Raw genomic sequence first — 19,519 nt, 5'->3', positions numbered from 1 at the left:
GTTTGTATTAAAAATATGGATTTGTTCACCGCGACAGTGAAAGCCAAACGCACGTCACCTTTCTGTGTGTTGACTCTTTAGAAGCTGATTTTTTCTGATTTTTTGAGTGTATCTCTTTTTAAAGTGTGAGTGTTTTCATGTTTGAGCTTTGAACACATTTGCACATGAATTACCTGTGAAATCATCAAATAAATAAAGCTTTATAAAGTGCTTGTAAAATGAAAATGTTGAATTATCAGAAAATATTAAAGTTTTGTAAATGAAGAAAATGCAAGATAACAAAGTAGAAGAACTGAGGCTCCTAAAAGTGGAGACACCAGAGGCACAACAATAACTGATATTTCTGTTTCTTAAAATCCAAGAAAAACAATCAAAAAATCATCTTTGAACTGGATGTTCACAAAAGAAAGATTTATGTTTATAGATATAGATTATATTAGATTTGGAGTTTGGATAACAGCGGTATGATGCAAATGAGATAATAATCATAGTAACAGGTAGTTCTCATGTTCAGATGCAAAAATAATTATGCTGTTATTCCAATTCACTAAGCATCGAAATAAACATACAAAAGGCCCCTGAAGATCCTTAAAAATATATATATATATTTTTTTTTTTTTAAAAACTGCCTCTGTAAACTTATACTTAAGAGGAAAATACAGAACCACTGTATTTATGTGTCAGATAAATGTTACTGGTTGTGTTGCTAATTCAAATTTAACTCACAGCATATGACGATATATGACAAGTTATTATTTATTAAACTGTCCAGCATTATATGAGAAGTAAAAGCTCCATCTCGACCTGACTGTAAGTCTGTTTAAATACATTGTGCTGATAAATCCTCATCTGACTGCAGGACTTTAAGTTCTGCAGTATTTTCATTATTACCTCAGAAACAAAGTAACGTAAATATGGAAACTATTTCTAAAGCTGCTAATAATCTACCAACATTCCCAGTTAGAGTGAGAGGAGGCCCCCAAATTACTAAATCCGCTAAAATTTTCTATTTTTTGATGGTCTGAATGAAATGTTTCTCTTATGTTGCGTTCAAAGACCGTTGGAAATCTTGATTTCTGATGAATTTTACACAACATGCCTCCAAAATCGCCAAAAAATGTTTTAAAGAAAAAACAGTCACCAAAATTGTTTAAAGAAAATATCCATTTTTTAAAGGAAAAAAGGCAGACATTTTGAAAATAAAAATAAATAATAAAACCAACCAGCCCTTACCATGCCATGGTCTTTAAAAAGTGGCAGTAAATTAATTACAAAATGCAGCCATTTAAAGTTTTATTTCCCTCTGCAGTGCTGCAGGTTTGGAGGACTTTTTGTTAAATCAAGAAAAATTAAATTCCGTTTTTTTTTTTTTGTTTGTTTTTTTTAAATAGCCTTAATTTAAAATAGAATCGCCATTTTAAAAAAACAGACCAAAACCAAAAGACAGCAATTTTAAAGGAAAAAAAGGTCCAAATAAATTGGCAGTAAATGAAACACAAAATACAGCCATTTACACTTTAACAGTCCCTCCGCTAAGTCTCTCCTAAGTGCTCTAAACTTATCTGACATCTGTCCTCCTTTCTGAAAATAACAAACAGTCCCTAAAAGCAGGTTTTCTGGGGTTCAGGACGTGGTGTCCAGGACTTCCCATGTCGGAAACACGAGTTCACGAGTGTACGAGTTTGACCTGAACGCAGCATCAGTCACCTGCTGCCGTGTGTGTCCTCGTTGCTGCGCGCGGCTCTTCCGGTCGGAAATGGGGAGCAGGAAGAGTCCGACGGAGACGAAAGCTGAAACTTCAGACTGAAACTGACGGGTTTGTCCTCTGTGGATGAAATGTGTCCGGTGGCGGTTTTATTTCTGCTCGTGTCGGGAGTTTTGGTGAAAAGCGGTAAGTGAAAGTAAGAGACCAGGCGTCAGAAAAACACGTTAAACGCGGTTCTCTGTCCGTGAAATCTCCTTCTGCCTTCCGCCGGTTTACAGTTTAATAATAATAAACTTATTTTTTATGTATATACAATGCAGGCTCAATGTGCTTCACACACAACAAATACTGCAGAATGAAAAAGAAGAAGTAATAATAATAAAGGAGCACAGAGGGCAGAGTGGGAAATGCAGCCCAGCGTGCTTTTACAAGAAAGAAATGCCCACATGCACCAAATGCTTCACATCAAAAGACATAGACGTAATAAAACCTGCATGTAAAAATCAAATAAGATCACAATAGAAAGTATAGAATGTGTATTCACATGGATAAAACCCACTTGAAAGTACCAGCAAAAGTAAGATAAAATGAGGTTAAAAATTAAAATGTGCAAAATGCATAACATAAGATGGAAAATGAAATAAATATAATAAAACCCATGACATCATTGATAAAATTAAGGCTTAAAATAGAGTACATTTTGCATACAACTAAGGAAAATACAACAATCCTCTTTTTTTAGGCCTCTGCCAAAGGGTTGAAATTTATGATATTTTTAAAACATAACTAGAATGTCACCTTTTATTTATATTTTTTATTTCTTCTTTATCTATTGTAAATAGATTTATTTTCAGATTTTTTAATTCACTTTTTAATTGTCCCTCTTTTTCTGAAATATTGATTTTGCACCTGAGGTCTGCTGAAACCGTTTTATTTTTTATTCTTTTTTAAAATATATTTTATTTTTTGTTTTGTATATCTTTTTTCTTGCTTTTGCACTATGATTGTTTTTATGCGTTTTACTGCAATTTTAATGTTTTCTTAATGTAATTGTATTTCTTGGATTTCTGTGCCTCCGTAAAGTACTTTTGATTACCTTTTGTCTGAAGGGTGCACTATAAACACACTCGCCTCACCTTTTTTTCCCTCGTAGTTAACGAGCTCGACGGAGCCTTTTCGTGTGTTACTCGTTATAATGTCTTTGTCTGATGTTATCTGTCTTCTCACCTGTGTGACTCTCAGAGAGGCATTCCCTCACCTACATCTACACGGCTCTCTCCAAACCTGCCGGACTCCCGGGTATCCACGAGTTCACAGCCATGGGACTGCTGGACAACAAGATGATCGACTACTTTGACAGTGAGACCCAGAAGAAGGTTCCCAAACAGGACTGGATGAAAGAGCGCCTGCCTCCAGATTACTGGGACAAAGGCACACAGTCCCGCCAGAGCAAGCAGCAGTGGTTCAAAGTCAGCATCGACATCCTGATGAAGCGCATGAGACACAACGACTCAGGTAAGACCCAGGAAACGTGATATCTGTTGGTGCATTTCCAACAGCAGGTCGGTTCAGTTCAGTTCGGTACGCGTTCTGTGGAGTTTCCATGGTGAATAAGAGAGTAATACAGATTGTACTTTTAGTACCTTCAGAGACGTCCCACATTTTTCGTTATGTCTCTGCTCGGGGTACCGAGCACACAGATCTGGTACTACTGAAGCTGGAAACGCTGCAGTCCTTTGGTTGTTGGTCAGTAGAGACTCAAAACTCTGCACTCGGCTGTTTTTCATACATTAGTTAACTATAACTTTAAAATGTTTAACCACTGATCATACCGTAACATGTTTTTCATACATTAGTAAACATAACTATAGAGTGTTTAAACAATGTTCATACTGCGACAGGTTTTTCATACATTCATTTTTAGCCACTGTTTTTCATACATTTCATACATTAGTAAACTATAAAATGTTTATCCACAGTTCATAATGTGACACGTTTTTCATACACCAGTAAATTATAACATTAAAATGTTTCACCCACTTAGCTTTTTATTTCTGGCAATTATATGAAGGCTTCAAAAAAATCCTGAAAGTGTTCATTTGTGAAGATAATCTTCCTGAACAAGCTGTTTAAGTATCATAAACATTTGTTTGACGCAGTTTATTTTCTGCAGTAATCCGAAATCCAGGTGAAAAAAATCACACGTGATTTTTGACTAGTGAACCAGGGTGAAGCTAACGTCCGCGTGGGCCAACAGAAAAACGCCATCCCTGATTCTCATCCTTCATGTCACTGTTCTGGTTCTGTCTCTGGTCCCAGACGTCCACGTTCTTCAGTGGATGGTCGGCTGCGAAGGCGACAAGAAGTCTGACGACAAGATGAAGTTCCACCGCGGCATTTTCACGTACAGCTACGACGGAAACGACTTCCTGTCCTTCGACGGCCCCGACTCAGTCTGGGTCGCCCCAACTGAAGCGGCATTCCCGACCAAGAGGAAGTGGGACGATATTACGGTCCTGAAAGAATACATCAAAGGCTACCTGGAAGTGGAGTGCATCGATTGGCTGAGCGTGTTAACAGTATACGGGCAAAGGCGGCTAAAAACGGCACGTATGTATGAACCAGATCATTGATATTTACGATTCGAGATTGGAGAGGCTCCGACACGGTCCGAAATTTAGATAACCCCTCATACATAATGATTATACGGGCAGATAATCGGTTCCGACCAGCCCTGAATCGAAAACGTCCCCTGATTGTCGTCAGGGGCGTATTGGACCCAAAATCGTCCCGATTATCCTCTAGTGAGTACCAGCCTTTAGATGTTGCTTTTTTAAAAATGATTATAACTACGCTGTTTTTGAATGTACAGATCGATAAAGCTGACGATTTCATTTCCCTGAAATCAGTTTTTGTGGTTTCATGTGATAATGATGTTTGAAATTTCGGAAACAGGGCCTGGGTTTGCACTCCGTGCGGACCGTTTAACGACGTACTCTGCTTTTTGTCCCGAGCAGTTTCACTTGACTCGGTCGTGCTTGTATGAACTCACTTTACGGTTTCTCTCTCCAGCTCCTCCGAAAGTGTTCGTGTTCACAAAAACCACCAACGTGAAGACAAACGTCATGTTGACGTGTCTGGCCACAGGCTTCTACCCAAAAGACGTCGTCCTGCGGATCAAAAGGAACGGCCGTATCCTGACTGAAGACGACGGCGTGATGTCCTCGGGCGTCCGACCGAACGAAGACGACACCTTCCAGAGAAGAGACAGCGTGGAGATTTTAAGGAGCGACGTATCTACGTTCACCTGTGAGGTCGTTCACGATGCATCTGGAGTTCATGTATTGAGAGTTTGGGGTAAGAAACTTTTTTATTCTTGTAATATGTCTTTTTTTTTTTTGAAGTTTTTGAGAAATTTGAGAAGTTTTATTTGGATAATGTTTAAGCAGTAAAACGCTGTTAAGTTTAAGTTTCACACACTCGCAACACGAATGTTGTCTCCTAAATGTCTCTTATATTTTCTCTTAATTTTCTGTTAAGAGAAAATATCTGAGAAATCTAATCGAGATGCAGGAAATGTTCTTAACCATCCGAATCAGCTCAGATGCAGATTGAAAAATAAAAAGCACAGTACTCCATCTGTGGTGGTGGATTAGCAGTAAAAAGCAGCATGAGATTAAAATACTCGAGCAAAGTGAAAGTACCTCAAACTGGTACTTAAATACAGCACATAAGTAAATTTACTCACGAGGATGCACAGAAACTGAAATTACAGTAATCACTTAAAACAGTATTTCTTTAGTCTATAATAATCCAATTATTACAATTAATCTAAAACATATAATAATTTAAATTTGGTAATAAGATTTTCATGAATTTTTTGTGTTTCTCGAAAATAAAACTTATTTTTCATCACACTGAATAAACAATTTGTGGACTGTGAAAACAAGATTTATTTTTATTTTTTACTTTTTGTCAGTGACCACCAGAGCAAAAATAAGAAAACACAAGTGAATTTCAGAAGTCAGTGAATATTAACAAAAAATTAAAAAATAATCTTATTAAAAAAATAAGAACAAATCATGGATATAAACAAAACTAAGGGAACATGTGTTTGTGTTTGAGGCCCCGTGTTTTGCTGAGTGTTTCGTTGTCTCACATTGACATCATTTCCATCTCTTTGCTTCTGTTGTTTTCTATATTTATTTAATTTAATTTTTTTTTTTTAAGGGTCAGATGTTTTCCACCTCACAAGCATCTGCCACTGATTTCATGTCATTTTGTTAAAAATAAAAAATACAAGTATTTTGACTTTAAGTTTTTTGATAAATGATATCAGCACCATAGTAGAAACTAACAAAAAGAAAACAGATGAACTGAGTGTTTTTTGTGTGTTTTAGATAACAAGCTTCCCGGCGCTGCAGGAATGACCGTGGATGATGCAGTTAAGTTGATCCCAGTGAACGTGGTGGTCGTGATTTTGGGACTTCTGCTAGTGTTCGTTAAGAGAAGATCAATAATTGGTTGGGTGGTTAGCAATATATACAAGGTATACGCATATTACAACCCAGCTCATTAGGGAGAGGAAAACAACATCAAAACCAGGTGTTTTCGGTTAAATTAAAGTTATTTATTAACCAAGAAAAAGGCGAGGCAAAACTTTAACACAAAGGGGTCTCAAACTCTGTGAAAAATCAAAGAAATCAGTACAACAAAATGGTTATTAGTATAAATAACAACAGTGTCGAGCCTTTTTGGTGAGGCGCTTCTGTGGCGATTCTGCGGTAAAATAAGAGAACGGCAGATGAGGTGGCGTGCTGTGTTAGCGTGACAGCAGGAGCGCGTGGAGACCGTAGTGCACGTTGACACCCGCCTGTTGACATTGCAACATGCATCACAGTTTTTTTAGAAAAGCTGCTGTGAAATCGGGTATCTCAGGACGCAACAAACTCCAAAAAACAGCCTTCGAAATCCTGGAGAGACTGATTAACCCTTTGAAACCTGCAGCGACAGCAGCTTTCATGTGCTGCTTTCAGACGCCTCTCACGAGCTGAAAATTAGTTTTTAAAAAAGAGATAAGAGATAATTTAAAAACAAATAGGGAAAATGTCCAGAAAATGGATTCTATTTATTATTATTACCTATTTCACCTGTGTATTAATGTTCATCTTACTTGTTACCTTTTCAACTTTTTCTTTTGATCTTAATTCAATTTGATTTCATGTTTTTTTACTGTGTTTTTGGAAGAAATCCAGCCAGTTTACTCAGGTTTCAAATGGGCCACTATCTCTTCTCTAGTCTGGGTACCTTAACTCTTAACGGTAAAAAGAGGCCTGTAGTCTGGGTGTTATTTTGACTCAGCGCCGTCGTCTGATGTGCAGGTGACTAAAGTGCTGCAGTCCTGCTTTGTCCAACTGAGACATTTAAATAAGGTCAAGTCAGTTCTTTCCCCTGAAGATTTAGAAAAATGTTTTTATCTCCTCACAGCTGGACTATTTGAACAAACTTTATGGCATTAGCTGGCGAAGCAAACAAAGACTGTAACTCAAACGAGACCTCTTTTAAATCTAAATTCCCAAAATGCTTTTTTAATGTTTCCTTTTTCTGAAATGATGGAAACTATTTATCCTGTTGCATTTTTGAGCTTTTTTCTTCTTATTGGAAAAGTGCCATATCAACAAAGTTATTACCGTAACATTTTCAGTCTCATATCTGAGTATTAATCTCGTTTCTGTTTGATTTGGTCAGAATGTCATGGGCTTAACTGTATATAGTTGTTTTAATAAAGCATATCATTTTTAAAAGTTGAGTGATGTGTAATTAAATTGAAACGTGACAGCAGTTAAGTTAGAGTGAGAGACTCCTGCACCCTGATGACTACGGTCAACATTACACCTGACTTTCTGTTGGATGGGGAATTTTACAAAATTATGGCATAAAAAATCTGGAGAATTTTGAGAGCAGACGTTTCAGCAGAAAGATCATTTAGCATTTCATTTTTTATGCCGCTTAAAGATATGTTAACAGCAGTAATAACACTGATAGATATAAAATGACAGACAATGAAAATATAAAAAAAATAAAGTAAAAAAAAATATTTAATTTTGAATAAATACTTTAATATACTTTCAGTTGTTTTCTTCTGATTACCAGGAATAACGATAGACTGTACATGAAGATGAATAAAAATGAAATAAATAAAATCTTTATGCAAAGTTTGTAAAAAGTGCTAATTTAGTAAGGCAACAAATGAAAAAAAACGTTTTTTTGGATTTCAAGTGTTGACAAATATTTATTTCTAATGTACAGCGCTGTATATGTTTAAAGACTTTTCATATTGATTTTATTATTAATTCGATATGTGCATTATTTATTTTGTTTTTTTTCACAGTAATTTTCTCTTCTTTGTTTACACACGCACATTACGGCATGACGTCACTAGGCGGCGGCAAACGGCCGGTTTGAATCGACGCGGCAGCCTGTCGGTGCTCCGTCTGTGACCGTTTATCAAGCGTGTGTTTGGGGTGTGTTTGTGTCTCAGCTCCGCCTCAACACGCGGAGCAGCAGCCGGTTCAGCGGAGCCAAACAGCCGTCAGAAACGTGACCGTGTTTCTCTCCGTCTTCTGGACTTTCAGACGTTTTTATTCTGCCGGTTAGCTAGCTAACAGTTAGCCCGTTAGCTCGTGTGTCTGAGCGGCGTTACCATGGTGACGGCCCGCGGCAGAGGCAGAGGGGACGCGGAGCAGAGCCGCGGGCCGCGGCGGCGGGGGACGCCGGCCAGGAGCTCCCGTTTCCCGCAGAAGAATCCACCAGGGACCCGGAGGAGGCGCACGGTGACCCGGCCGGAGGACTCAGGACTTTCCGACGTGAGTGTCTCTGTTTGGAGCTCTGACGCTTCACGGCGTCATTTGACTTTTAAAAACGCAATTTTTTAAAGCTTAAAAGAAATTATTATTTAAATTTAAGTTTTTGGCATCACTGTGAAAGTCATGCAGAAACTTAGGGGGATTAGTATTAATTAAAGGGGGAAAAAAGATGTGAAATAGTCAAAGAAGTTTATTTGTTTTTCTTTTCTTTTTTTTTTAATTTTATTTTTATTTTTAAGTAAATATAAAACCAAGCTTTGAACGCCAATGTGTGTGCATGAATATTGGTTTGGATATTACTTTTGTACATATAATATACAGATATTTTTGATGGTTTGTACCATTTTCATTGTGTAAAGATAGATAAAACAGTACTATTATTAATGTCTGAAGGGTGCAATAAGCCAAGGCTTCTGTCTGCATCTCTTCAGGCTGCAAAACTTTGTCATTTCTTAGAAAATAATTATTTATTATTATTATTATTGTTGTTGTTTTTTCCTTAGTTGATTTGAATTTTATAGGTTGTGAAATGACAGAAATAAACTAAACCAAAATATTCAAAACTTATATTTAAACAATCTGTATTCATTAAAATAATAGCCACACACACCCAATATTAGTTTCATTACCTGTCAACATTCATTTTAATTTTTTCAACCTTTAAATTAATCTCAAACTAATTTGATAAAAGATAAATTGGATTAACTTTCTTAAGAAAAAAGAAAGTCAAAATTCTCTGATTCCAGCTTCTGAAATGTGAATATTTTCTGATTCCTTTACTGCTCTATGACATTAAACTTAATGTTTTTGGATTGTAGACAAAACGAAAGATTTAAGAACGTCATCTTTGGTTTTGGAAAACAATCATCGACATTTTTCACCATTGTTTTACATTATTATTATTATTATCATTATTATTATTGTTGTTGTTGTTGTTCATTTTTTATTTTAATCATTTTTTAATTTTTTTTTATTTCTGTTTTCTTACTCTGTGAAGCTGTTTTGGGTACCCTGACAGGTGCTGTATAAATCCAAGATCTACTACCACCAATAATAATAATAATAATATTAACGACAACAATGATAACAGTAATGACAATAAATGATGTAATTAACTTTTTAAAATTATAATGATGCTAAAGATTCAGAAGTGGGTTTACTACGAAGAAGGGTTTCACCGACAAAAGGTTTTGTGAATCAGAATATACAAATGAAAAAAAGATAAATAATAAAGAATGACTGCAAAAGTCAAGAAAACATAAATATGAAGCAGAAAATGCACAATGAAATATGAAAAATAAATAAATAAATAAATTGTAAACAAAACAAAACAATGACATAGCTGTATATTTTGTGCAGGAATGTGCAAAATATCCACCAAAAGTCAAAGACCAACACAAGAGAGACTGATAGAGGTCACTTTAAGAGTTTTTGCACCGACTGTTTCAGCTCGTCTCTGCGCGCCTTTAGGAAAATAAAGTGTGCATTGTTGTCTGTGTCGATGTGCTTTGACAGAGCGAATGAGACACGGAGTCCTTTTGAGTTTCCGATGACTAAACTTCTGAAATGTTTGAAATGTTTTTCAGGGATCAAACGAAGATGACCAGAGTCACGTTAGTTCAGAAACCGCAGAGGATGAACACCAGCCCATCAGACGGGCGCGGACCATCATCAGGTCGGACCACCATCACCGCTGAACGTTGTTTGATAATTATTTTCAAGAATGAAATAATCAGATTTTAGTCCGTTGAAAGTTTGAAAATCCATCTTTGTAAAAGACGCGTAGTGTCTTCTCACAGGTCGTCTGCAGTCTTAAAATGTTTTGAATTAAATTTTAGAAATATCATATGTCTAAAAAGTAATTCATTAGTCTTAGATCATTTTTGGGGTCTAGATTTCCACAAACATTTTATCAATTTTTGTTTTCCATCCTTTTTTAATTTAAAAAAAAAAAAGATTCAAGCTCTTCTGCCTGAGAAGCCACATTTCTGATGTTACACATTTTAAGCGTGATGCTGTCTTTTTACTTTATGTTTACAAAATGTCAGTGAACCTAACTCTAACAACCACATCACCGCATGAAACCTTCCTCTGCACGGGACATCATGCCGTACTGTTTACCTGTAATGCTTGAATAAGAAAAATATGATATGTCCAAAAATCTGAGTTAAATTTGGTTAGAAATGAAAGTGTCTGATACCTGTAGACACCCTGCAGACGACTTAGTGTAATTTATCATTCAGAACTCTGATATCTGACTTTTTCTGAGAAATAGATTTATTCACACAAAGATTTTATTTATATATATTTATAAGCACCTTTAAAAACAGAGTTTATAGGGTAGTTTACCAGCGAGACCAAACTCTGGAAGAGTTAGAATAAAATAAAAACCAGAGGACGAATGTCAGTATAAAATAATACAGAGAGACAGAAGCAAATAAAAGGAAATCAAATAAATAAAAATAGGTAAAAGAGATAAAAAGAAATAAAAAAAGGTAAAACTTTCCACCCTTAATGTGCTGTCATGTCTCACACTCTGCCTCCTGTTGTGTTTACAGGAAATCTCAAAGGCTTCAGACGACTGCAGGTAAGGACAGCGCCATCATCAGCGGCGTTCACAGCGTTTATGAATAACCGGTTATGATCAGGCTTTTAGAGTAATCCATTCATGTGTTTGAGCATTTAAACGGCATATTCTGTTTATGAGAAACCTGAATATGTTAGCTGAAGAAAATGGGATGTAAACGCAGAATGTGAATAACCTGATTTCTTTGTGCTCGTGGAAACACCGAAACCCGAATATTATCATAACCAGGATAAACTTCATAAACAGGGTTTTCATGCAACTTTTTACACAGAGCAAGACTAGACCTGCTCTTTTAGTCTATCAGTGCACATGCACAAGTCTGTGTGTGTGTGTTTGTGTGTGTGTGCGCGTGTGCGTGCGTGTGTGTGTGCGTGTGTGTGTGTGTGTGTGTGTGTGTGTGTGTGTGTGTGTGTGCGCGTGCGTGCGCGTACACTCAGGCAGCAGATGGAGCAGCGGGGTGAGGAGGAGCACCAGGCCGATCAAACAGACCAGGAAGTATCAGGCCTCCAACATGTTCGACGGCATCAGCACCAAGTGAGACACCAACACCCAAAAAAAACTCACAAGAAAAATAATTTTAAACAATTTCAGAACTGATTAACCCTTCAAAACCTGCAAAGTGGCTGGATTTGGGAGGAGGGCTACAAGCAACTGATATATGACCCAAGATATGACCCAAAAATTAGCTAGAAATAGGTAAAAATCTATGTATTACAAGAAGATTTCAATTAAATAAGCACAAAACAGGAAAAAAAAATAATAAGAAAAATGCTAAGAAACATGTATGTCTAATTTTTGGGGGGTTGCATAATTTTTTTTGAATTTTGATAATATCTAATGATTTCCTTGTTACTTTTTGCCATTTTTTTGCAGCTTGCAGGAGCCAAGTTGCTCGTAATGTTTGTTTCTGTGATTCTGAAAGATATCAAACTAAATTTTCTCGTGTTTCAGAGGCTTAAACGCTGGGGAGAGGCGTCTGAACGCAGCACGAGTAAACTGACGTCGATCCCGGTGCTAAAGGGTTAAGCCTTTCTTTGTTCCAGCGTCTCATTTGTGAGGATGTTATTGGATAGTAAACTGAGTATTTTTAGGTTTTGTCGATTGGATGACGTCACCGTCAACTTAATGACATTGTGACGGGCTTTTTTCTGATGTTTTGTTTATGGTGAAAATATTGGTTAATATTAGTTATTGTCACACAGCTGGTCAGAGTGGACAGTTTAGTGAATTCAGTTAGAAAGAAGAGAATTTTGCAGCATCAGTAAGATTTGGGATGGTTTGTACTAAATATTGGTACTTTAATGGGTTTTTTGTTAATGTTTCTGATATTATTTATTAGTTTCATGATTGTGGTAATACTCATAATGTACATGAGTATCTGCTCTTCACCTGCGTCGAGTTCATAAGACAGAGAGTGAGTAGTCTCCGTATTTTGTGATTATTTTGGTCATAAGTTTGTGCACGTTACAATAAGCTGATTCCTTTTTTATCATTAGATTTTTAAATATACTTTCGGATCTTTTGACATTTGAGACTGCTGCTCACACTCGCCGTGTCCTCCTCCACCAGTCAGCGATCGTTTCTTTTAATTATGAAGCTCATCTTTCCCAAAATGTAACCTGCTGACAGCAGATGAGCAGGGACGAATGATCAGTTTGAATCCTGTTTGCTGGCTCATCTGTTTTGGATGTTTTGGCAGAATAGCGTTCTGCAGCCGTCTGAGCCGAGGCACTTTACGTTTGCACTGATTCTGCTGCCAGTCTTTTGGGATTAGTTTGGTCCGTTGCATTTAGTTGTCGTCTTCATCACCGTCTCCCACAAATTAGGGCACATAAATATCAGCATGGATATGATAACAAAGTATATTTAACCTGAATAACAAATATTTAATTCTTCACCTCTCTCCGCAGCACGGCCAGGTCGGTCCTGAAGAAGATGGACAACATGAAGAACAAAAGGCGGCTCAGTCACAACAAAGAAGGAGTGAGTTATGTTACATTTGCCTTTCTGATTTATGCTGCTCCTGCGAATCATCCGGAGACACTCTGCGGTCGAATTTGTGTCTCCAGATTCATCTGAAGCTGGTTTGACTGACTGCAGGTTTTGCATTTGCACTTTTTTATCTAACAGTCGTTGCAGTTAGATCACAGAGAGCGCTTGTTAAAGAGGCCGTCTCCTGAATAATCCACAGACTTTAATTTTCTTAGGAACTTTGTTTTATCCGTTAAAATTTGATAGGAACTGAGATTGGCTGTGAAAGGGAGTTTATTTTCAGTGTTATTTGTTCTGTTTTGGGCATATTTGCGTTGTTTTGTGTAGCTTTCCAGTGAAGACGTTTCCAGGATCTTTAAGCAAAACTCAAAGAATCAGACGTAACCGTGTGTTTGGACAGTTCTGGTGTGAGACGAGCAGTGACATTTTTATATCATTTTACAAAACAAGCTGAGTTGACAGAGGAATTTGAATTTAACTGTTGCAGATCAGAGTTAACGCACGCCGACTGTCCGCTCAATGAAACCACACAGACGTTGTTAAACACTCGTCTGCGTCTGAATGCAGCTCATTTCGGGGCAGAGCTGCTGCTGTGTCTGACTTCGTGTTTACATTTGGAGGCAGCTTTAACACCGAGTTCACGCGCTGCGTCTGTGAGTGGGTGCTGCCTCCCTTATCAGGCCGTGCTGAGGGAGTTGCACCCAGCTGCGCCCTGCCTCTTGGGCGACGCAGGCTTATCTCTATCAGCTGACGCCACATTGGAAGGCCTCTGAAATTTCCGAGAAGCGCCGGCTCTTGTTTTTGTGTCTCATTTCAGAAAGTTTAAATCTGTTGTTTTCAAACTGTTTTTCTCTCCGGTCAGAATGCGAACTTTTATGGCGGTGACTTTATCGTTCAGGTTTTTGTGAATAAATGTGATCTGACTGAGAGGACGTTTGAGATCAAAGGTCTCAGTTTCATCACGCTGGAAGCTAACGGGCTGAGATAAGACCGGCGAGGCTCAGATATGGAGGTATTTTTGGAAACTCCTACAAAACGTCACATCCTTTCATGCGAAGAGACAAAAACAAAACATCTGCTACCATGCTGAGGAGTTTCTTAAAAGTTCAGAGTTAACCCTTTAACACCTGGATCATCATCTGTTTTCTTGTGCTGCATTTAGATGCCTTTCACAAGCATTTTCATCTCTGAAACATCAGAAAATTGTTCTGATTTTTTTTTTCAAAATACAGGAAAAACATAATGAGCAACTTGTCTACAAATATCGTGCAAACTGCAAAAAAAAGTAAAAGTCAACAAAGAAATGAAAATGTCCAGAAAACTAAATTTACAATTCTCTTAATTATAAATTTAATGTTAGATTATGTTACAAGAAAAAAAAAAGAAAGTTATATTTTTTTTTAGGTTATTTTTGATTTTTGTTTGTACTGGTTTTTTTTTTTTGACATTTTCCCTAGCTTTTAAAAAAAGTATTTTTTTAAAGAAAGTTGATGATGCTCCAGGGTTGAAAGGGTTAAAGATGATTTTCCTTTCTTCATAACGTGGATTATTTTTTGTAACGAGTTATCAGTTCATTGTGTCCAGTCCCCCGTTTCCCTGTTGCACCGTGAATGAAAATAGAGAAAAAGGTGCTTGAAAAAGTGCTTGAAAGTCATTGAAATTCATTTGTACTGTGCGTATGGACCCTGTCTGCTGGTGTTTAACCCTGCAGGTGTTTTCTTTCTGTCCTGCCTGCAGGGAAACGGGCCTTTTTAACTCTAAACAAAGAAAAACACTTGAAATGTACAGAATATGAACATTTATTCTAGAGCCTGTCAGAGGAAAAAACACAAAATATAATCATTCACCAATCATTTGTCAAATCTCCTTGTAACTCTGGCCACTAATGCACCGCTGACTGACCCTGGCGTCTCTGATTGGAGGAGGTTTTATTGTTTTGCTTTTTCATACAGTTTTTTTGTGTTTGATGAAATTGCAGAAGATTTACTCCAAAGCCCAGAGGAGGAGGACTCCAGTGCCTCCGCAGAGAGAGCTCAGCGACAGCGAGGGTGAAAACGGTTGGTGCAAACATTCAGGAGAGTTTCAAATAACAGAGGAAGAGTCACGTGGATGCCATGTGCTTTTTTAATGTTTTGTTTTTTGATTTTTCATGAAATAAACGTTTGTTTCCAGGTGGACTCGGTGACGAGGACAGCAGACAGGAAGCGGCTGCTGATGAGGACAGCAACTGCAGCGCCACCCAGAGCTGTGACGCCAAAATGAGCCGCGCCTCGTCGCTCTACCAGGGACCGAGCAGCGGTCAGTGTGCAGCGCCGCCGAAATAAAACCAACAGCACAGTTCAGGGCCCCTGCAGATCCTTAAAAAGACTTAAAAGGCATTGAATTTACCAATCTAAAAGTAAGGCCTTGATTGGTATCAAACTGACTTAAATTAATCTTTCAAAAGTCTTAAAAATGGGAATTTAAATAGAAAACAGGCCAGAAATTTCAAATATTTTCTGCTTCTGTTGGCAAACTGGGTTTCTTATAATATAATATGTTAGTGCTGTTGTTGTTTTTTCAACATTTATTGTAAATAATCTAAGTTTTTCTTTTTAAAAGTCATGTTTTATGTAACAATAATCATTTGGGCAAAATACAATTGCCCACTGTTAAGTTTTGTTATTGGAGAATAAGCCTTAATCTCGATTCTGAGTGGCATTAAAAAGTCTAAATCAGCTTTACAATTACAATATTACAATATGCTCAAAGTTTATTATGAGATTTTATCCCAATGAAGCCCAAATAGAATATAATATTTCTGATATGTTAAATTTAACGTCCGGGTGTTTGCACCTCTAAACTTCTGAGGTTTTCTCTGTTTTGTTGTTCAGAGTTCACGAGAGGATCGTTCAGGATCAGCGCCTCCGGACCAAACACGACCCGCAGACCAGCGTTCAGGTCAGGCCGCTGACAGAGCGTACGACCCAAATTCTGTTCTTTCGACGGAGAAATACGTGCATGTTTGCCAGAAATTGCCAAATTACCAAGAATTTATCAGAAATGATTGCATTTAGCATTAAACTGCTTCATAACCAGCTCAGCAGAGAGGAAACTTTAAAAGGATGTTGTTTCTCAGTCGTATTTGACCCCTTTTATTTATTTTTTCTCAAACCTAAAACATGTTCCAGGTTGATCAGGTTTATATATGTGATTTATTCAGATATATTTTATAGTAGATTTTCTTATTTTTATTGGATTTCTTTCCTATTTTATATTTATGTTTCATTATTTTTGCAATGCCTGCCTCTAATAGTTTTTTTTCTCTTAATAGATTTATTTTATGCACCAGGGTATTAAATTAACCCTTTGATACCAGAGCAAGTTTCTTTCAATAACATGGAAAGAAGGCGATGAGAAACTTTGCACGAAATGGCCCCAAAATAGCAAGAAATTAGTCAAAATTTACGAGAAAATTGTCTGAAAATATGCCCAAAAGGGAAAGTAAAAAAAAAAGAAATATAGGTTTCTGGACTTTCTCCAAATTTTCCTTGTCACCTTTTACTAATATTTTCAGTTTTCTGCTCTGTTTTTTCTGTGTTTTTGAAAGAAATCAAACCAATTTTCAGAGGTTTCACAAATAAAATTGTGTTGATCCAGGTGTTAAAGGGTTACGGGCTGAATTTGATCCGTTGTCTCACATGTAGATGTTGACCGAAATATTCGTTGCTCGGGCAGGATTCAGCCTGTCAAAGAGAGCACTGCGTTCCTTTACGACTGTCTCCTCGTGTCTTTTCTTTTCGTCCTGTAGGCCCACGAAGAGTGTGATGTCCGATCAGTCCGACGAGGACGACTCTGACGACGAGGCGAACGGCTCTGAAAAAGCGTCTGGGAGGTCAGTGATGATGCTGAAGCTCCGTTCGTCGAGCTGTCGCTGTTTTTTCTTTGCTCGTTTCAAACTGTAAAAACACGGCAGCTGCTCGGGAAAGGTCAGACTTCTCTGAATCCGTTGACTGTTGTGTTTCCTGCCAGCTGTCGGCCGCTGGGACTGCTCACAGAGCGTCTTCTGGGGACCCGCAGGGACAAGCTGAGCGCGGGAGCAGGTCTGGCAGACATCGATCCGATGGCCATCGACCAGTCGGTGAGTTTAGACGTGCTGTGTGTTCAGACAATCAGACCTTCAGTGTAGGAGCCGTTTAACATATATAATATTTATTTTATATTGTTCTAAAGTTTGGTATGTATAGACCATTACATTTTCTATGATATAGAACATTTTCCCACCTGAGCGAGCGACCGTATTGAATTATTTAATTTTTATTGACAGTCACAACAGTTCGTGCGCAGTGTGTCGGCCTCCAGCAGCCTCTGCTCTCCGTGTGGCATCAAAACGGTTTAATAGTAATAATAACTTTATTTAAATATCACTTTAAACAGCCTTTGCTAAGTGTTTTGACAAACAGAGCAAAGCAGAAATGAGAAACACAGACGGCGAAACGACGACGGAAAGCCAAACGCTTCTGTTGAACACGAGCAGATAACGCAAGACGCAGGACGCAAGATGTCAGCGTAAAATAATACAGAGAAACAGACCAAAACAGAAACCATCAACGCAATGAACCACGAGTAAAAGGAAATAAAACAGATAAATAAAAACACAAATAAGGTAAAAGAAATAAAAAGACGAAATAATAAAGGGATAAAAAAGCACGTCTATAAAAAATAAAACAGGCTTTGAGACGTGATTTAGAAGAAAATAAAAATAACTAATATTAACTTTTAAGAAATTTTTGAACCAAATATAACTTTATACGCCAACTAATTTTTTTAACTTTGGCATTTTTTCTTTTTTTAAAAAAAAAATATTTCAACTGCAGGTCCGGGAAAAAAAACCTCATGCCTTAAATATATTTTTATTCAGAAAAACTTGCGGCGCTTTTAATAATGTATTCATATAGTGTTGTACATGTTTGGCGTCTTGAAAAATAAGTAAATTTAAAAAATTAAGAATAAAAAAGAATTTTTAGTTTAGTCAAGTTACAGAAGAAACACCGATACTGATTTGTTTTTCGGAAAATGACTTGAGGAATCATCCTGTTTGCAACCATTTCTCAGTTTGAGGTTTTAGGATTAGAAATTTTCGATTTTGAGTCCAGTTTTTACATCATAAAATGAAAACCTAAAACCTTTTTTATATTTTTCTAGTTCAAGTGCAAAATTAAACAAAATTTTTTTTTTTATTAAAAAAGTACAATTAAAAAAAAAGCAAAAAAAAAAGTCAAATTTTTGTGGTACTCAAATATGCTACATTTATGCATTATGTGTGAATATAAATTACATTTTTCAACGATGCCCTAGTTTTTAACAATTAGTTAAAAAATTTTTTTTAATGTTTAGTTTTCTTTTAAAAGTTTTAATACGAATTTTTTTGATTAAGTATAAATGTAGAGCATTTGGATTAAAACCCTGTTAAAACATGTGCAATAAAAATATAAAATTAATTTTTAAATAGCAAAATAATTATGAATAAAAAATGAATTTTTTTTAACATTTTTTCTACCCTTCAAAAATGGGAAAAAAAAGCAAAAAAAAAAAAAAATAGTGCAAAATAAATTAAATTAAAAAAAAGAAAAAAAAAATTAAAAAAAAACAAAAAAAATTGTAGAATTTTAATAAACGCTAAAAAAATAAATTTAATTTTTCTGTTTGCACAATGGAATTTTAAAATTTGTTTTAAAAACGTATAAATCTAAAAAAAAGAAAAAAAATTTTTTTTTAAAATATAAATAAATTAAAAAAACCAAAAATTTTTACAGCTTAAAATAAAAATTCGTTTTTGTCAAAATTTTTATTAAGTTTGCAACAGACAAAAAAAAAAAAAACAAAAAAAAAAAAAAAAAAAATAAAAATTAAAAAAAAAATAAAAAAAAAAAAAAAAAAAAAAAAAAAAATAAAATTTAAAAAAAAAAAAAAAAAAAAAAAATAAAAAAAAAACAAAAAATTAAATCAAAAAAAATTAAAAAACGTGAAATAATAAAAAATAAAAAACAAAAATTTAAGAAAAATTCTAATTATTAAAATAAACAGCCTTTAAAAAAAAAGCTAAATTAAGTAATAACAAAAAAAAAAGACACACAAAAAGATTTTTTTTTAATTTAATTGTAAAACTATTTTGTTTTAAATTGGGATTAATTTAATTAGAAATTTATAATACAAAGCATAATTTACTTAAATTAATAAATTATAATAAAAATCCAAAATCCGCTATACATATAAATACTATATCCCAAAAACTTAAATTACACCCTTCCATTCTAACCAAACTATTAGAATAAAATTAAACCCTCAAACGTCGAAAATATTAAATCAGGCCCCCCAAAAAGGAAAAAA

At 35.9% G+C, this 19,519-nt stretch overlaps 2 protein-coding genes across 2 annotated transcripts; both read left to right on the top strand.

Moving 5' to 3' along the window:
* The first annotated feature begins 1,737 nt into the window (after positions 1-1,737).
* On the top strand, positions 1,738-6,758 carry LOC121957719 (H-2 class I histocompatibility antigen, Q10 alpha chain-like). The gene is made up of 5 exons (XM_042506464.1): positions 1,738-1,891; positions 2,948-3,220; positions 4,025-4,315; positions 4,778-5,062; positions 6,106-6,758. Exons 1-5 carry the CDS (start codon positions 1,837-1,839, stop codon positions 6,282-6,284), a joined length of 1,083 nt encoding a protein of 360 aa, XP_042362398.1. The 5' UTR covers positions 1,738-1,836; the 3' UTR covers positions 6,285-6,758.
* Positions 6,759-8,247: 1,489 nt separating this feature from the next.
* LOC121958108 (ATPase family AAA domain-containing protein 2-like) lies at positions 8,248-17,318 on the top strand. The gene is made up of 10 exons (XM_042506981.1): positions 8,248-8,571; positions 10,158-10,246; positions 11,130-11,158; positions 11,596-11,692; positions 13,069-13,141; positions 15,129-15,207; positions 15,323-15,448; positions 16,024-16,090; positions 16,941-17,024; positions 17,162-17,318. The coding sequence occupies exons 1-10, from the start codon at positions 8,410-8,412 to the stop codon at positions 17,316-17,318; spliced, it is 963 nt and encodes a 320-aa protein (XP_042362915.1). The 5' UTR covers positions 8,248-8,409.
* Positions 17,319-19,519: the final 2,201 nt, after the last annotated feature.

The sequence above is a fragment of the Plectropomus leopardus genome, chromosome 18 (assembly GCF_008729295.1).
Source record: "Plectropomus leopardus isolate mb chromosome 18, YSFRI_Pleo_2.0, whole genome shotgun sequence".
Taxonomy (NCBI): Eukaryota; Metazoa; Chordata; class Actinopteri; order Perciformes; family Serranidae; genus Plectropomus; species Plectropomus leopardus.
Note: the sequence above shows the minus strand (reverse complement) of the source record. Positions and strands in the feature narration are given on the sequence as shown.

Bases quoted from the DNA above. Each gene is read 5' to 3' on its own strand.
- LOC121957719 (XM_042506464.1), top strand. From the start codon at position 1,837: ATGTGTCCGGTGGCGGTTTTATTTCTGCTCGTGTCGGGAGTTTTGGTG. The intron at 3,221-4,024 runs GTAAGACCCAGG...CTCTGGTCCCAG, and splicing joins CATGAGACACAACGACTCAG to ACGTCCACGTTCTTCAGTGG. The intron at 4,316-4,777 runs GTATGTATGAAC...TTCTCTCTCCAG, and splicing joins AAGGCGGCTAAAAACGGCAC to CTCCTCCGAAAGTGTTCGTG.
- LOC121958108 (XM_042506981.1), top strand. From the start codon at position 8,410: ATGGTGACGGCCCGCGGCAGAGGCAGAGGGGACGCGGAGCAGAGCCGC. The intron at 16,091-16,940 runs GTCAGGCCGCTG...TTCGTCCTGTAG, and splicing joins ACCCGCAGACCAGCGTTCAG to GCCCACGAAGAGTGTGATGT. The intron at 17,025-17,161 runs GTCAGTGATGAT...GTTTCCTGCCAG, and splicing joins TCTGAAAAAGCGTCTGGGAG to CTGTCGGCCGCTGGGACTGC.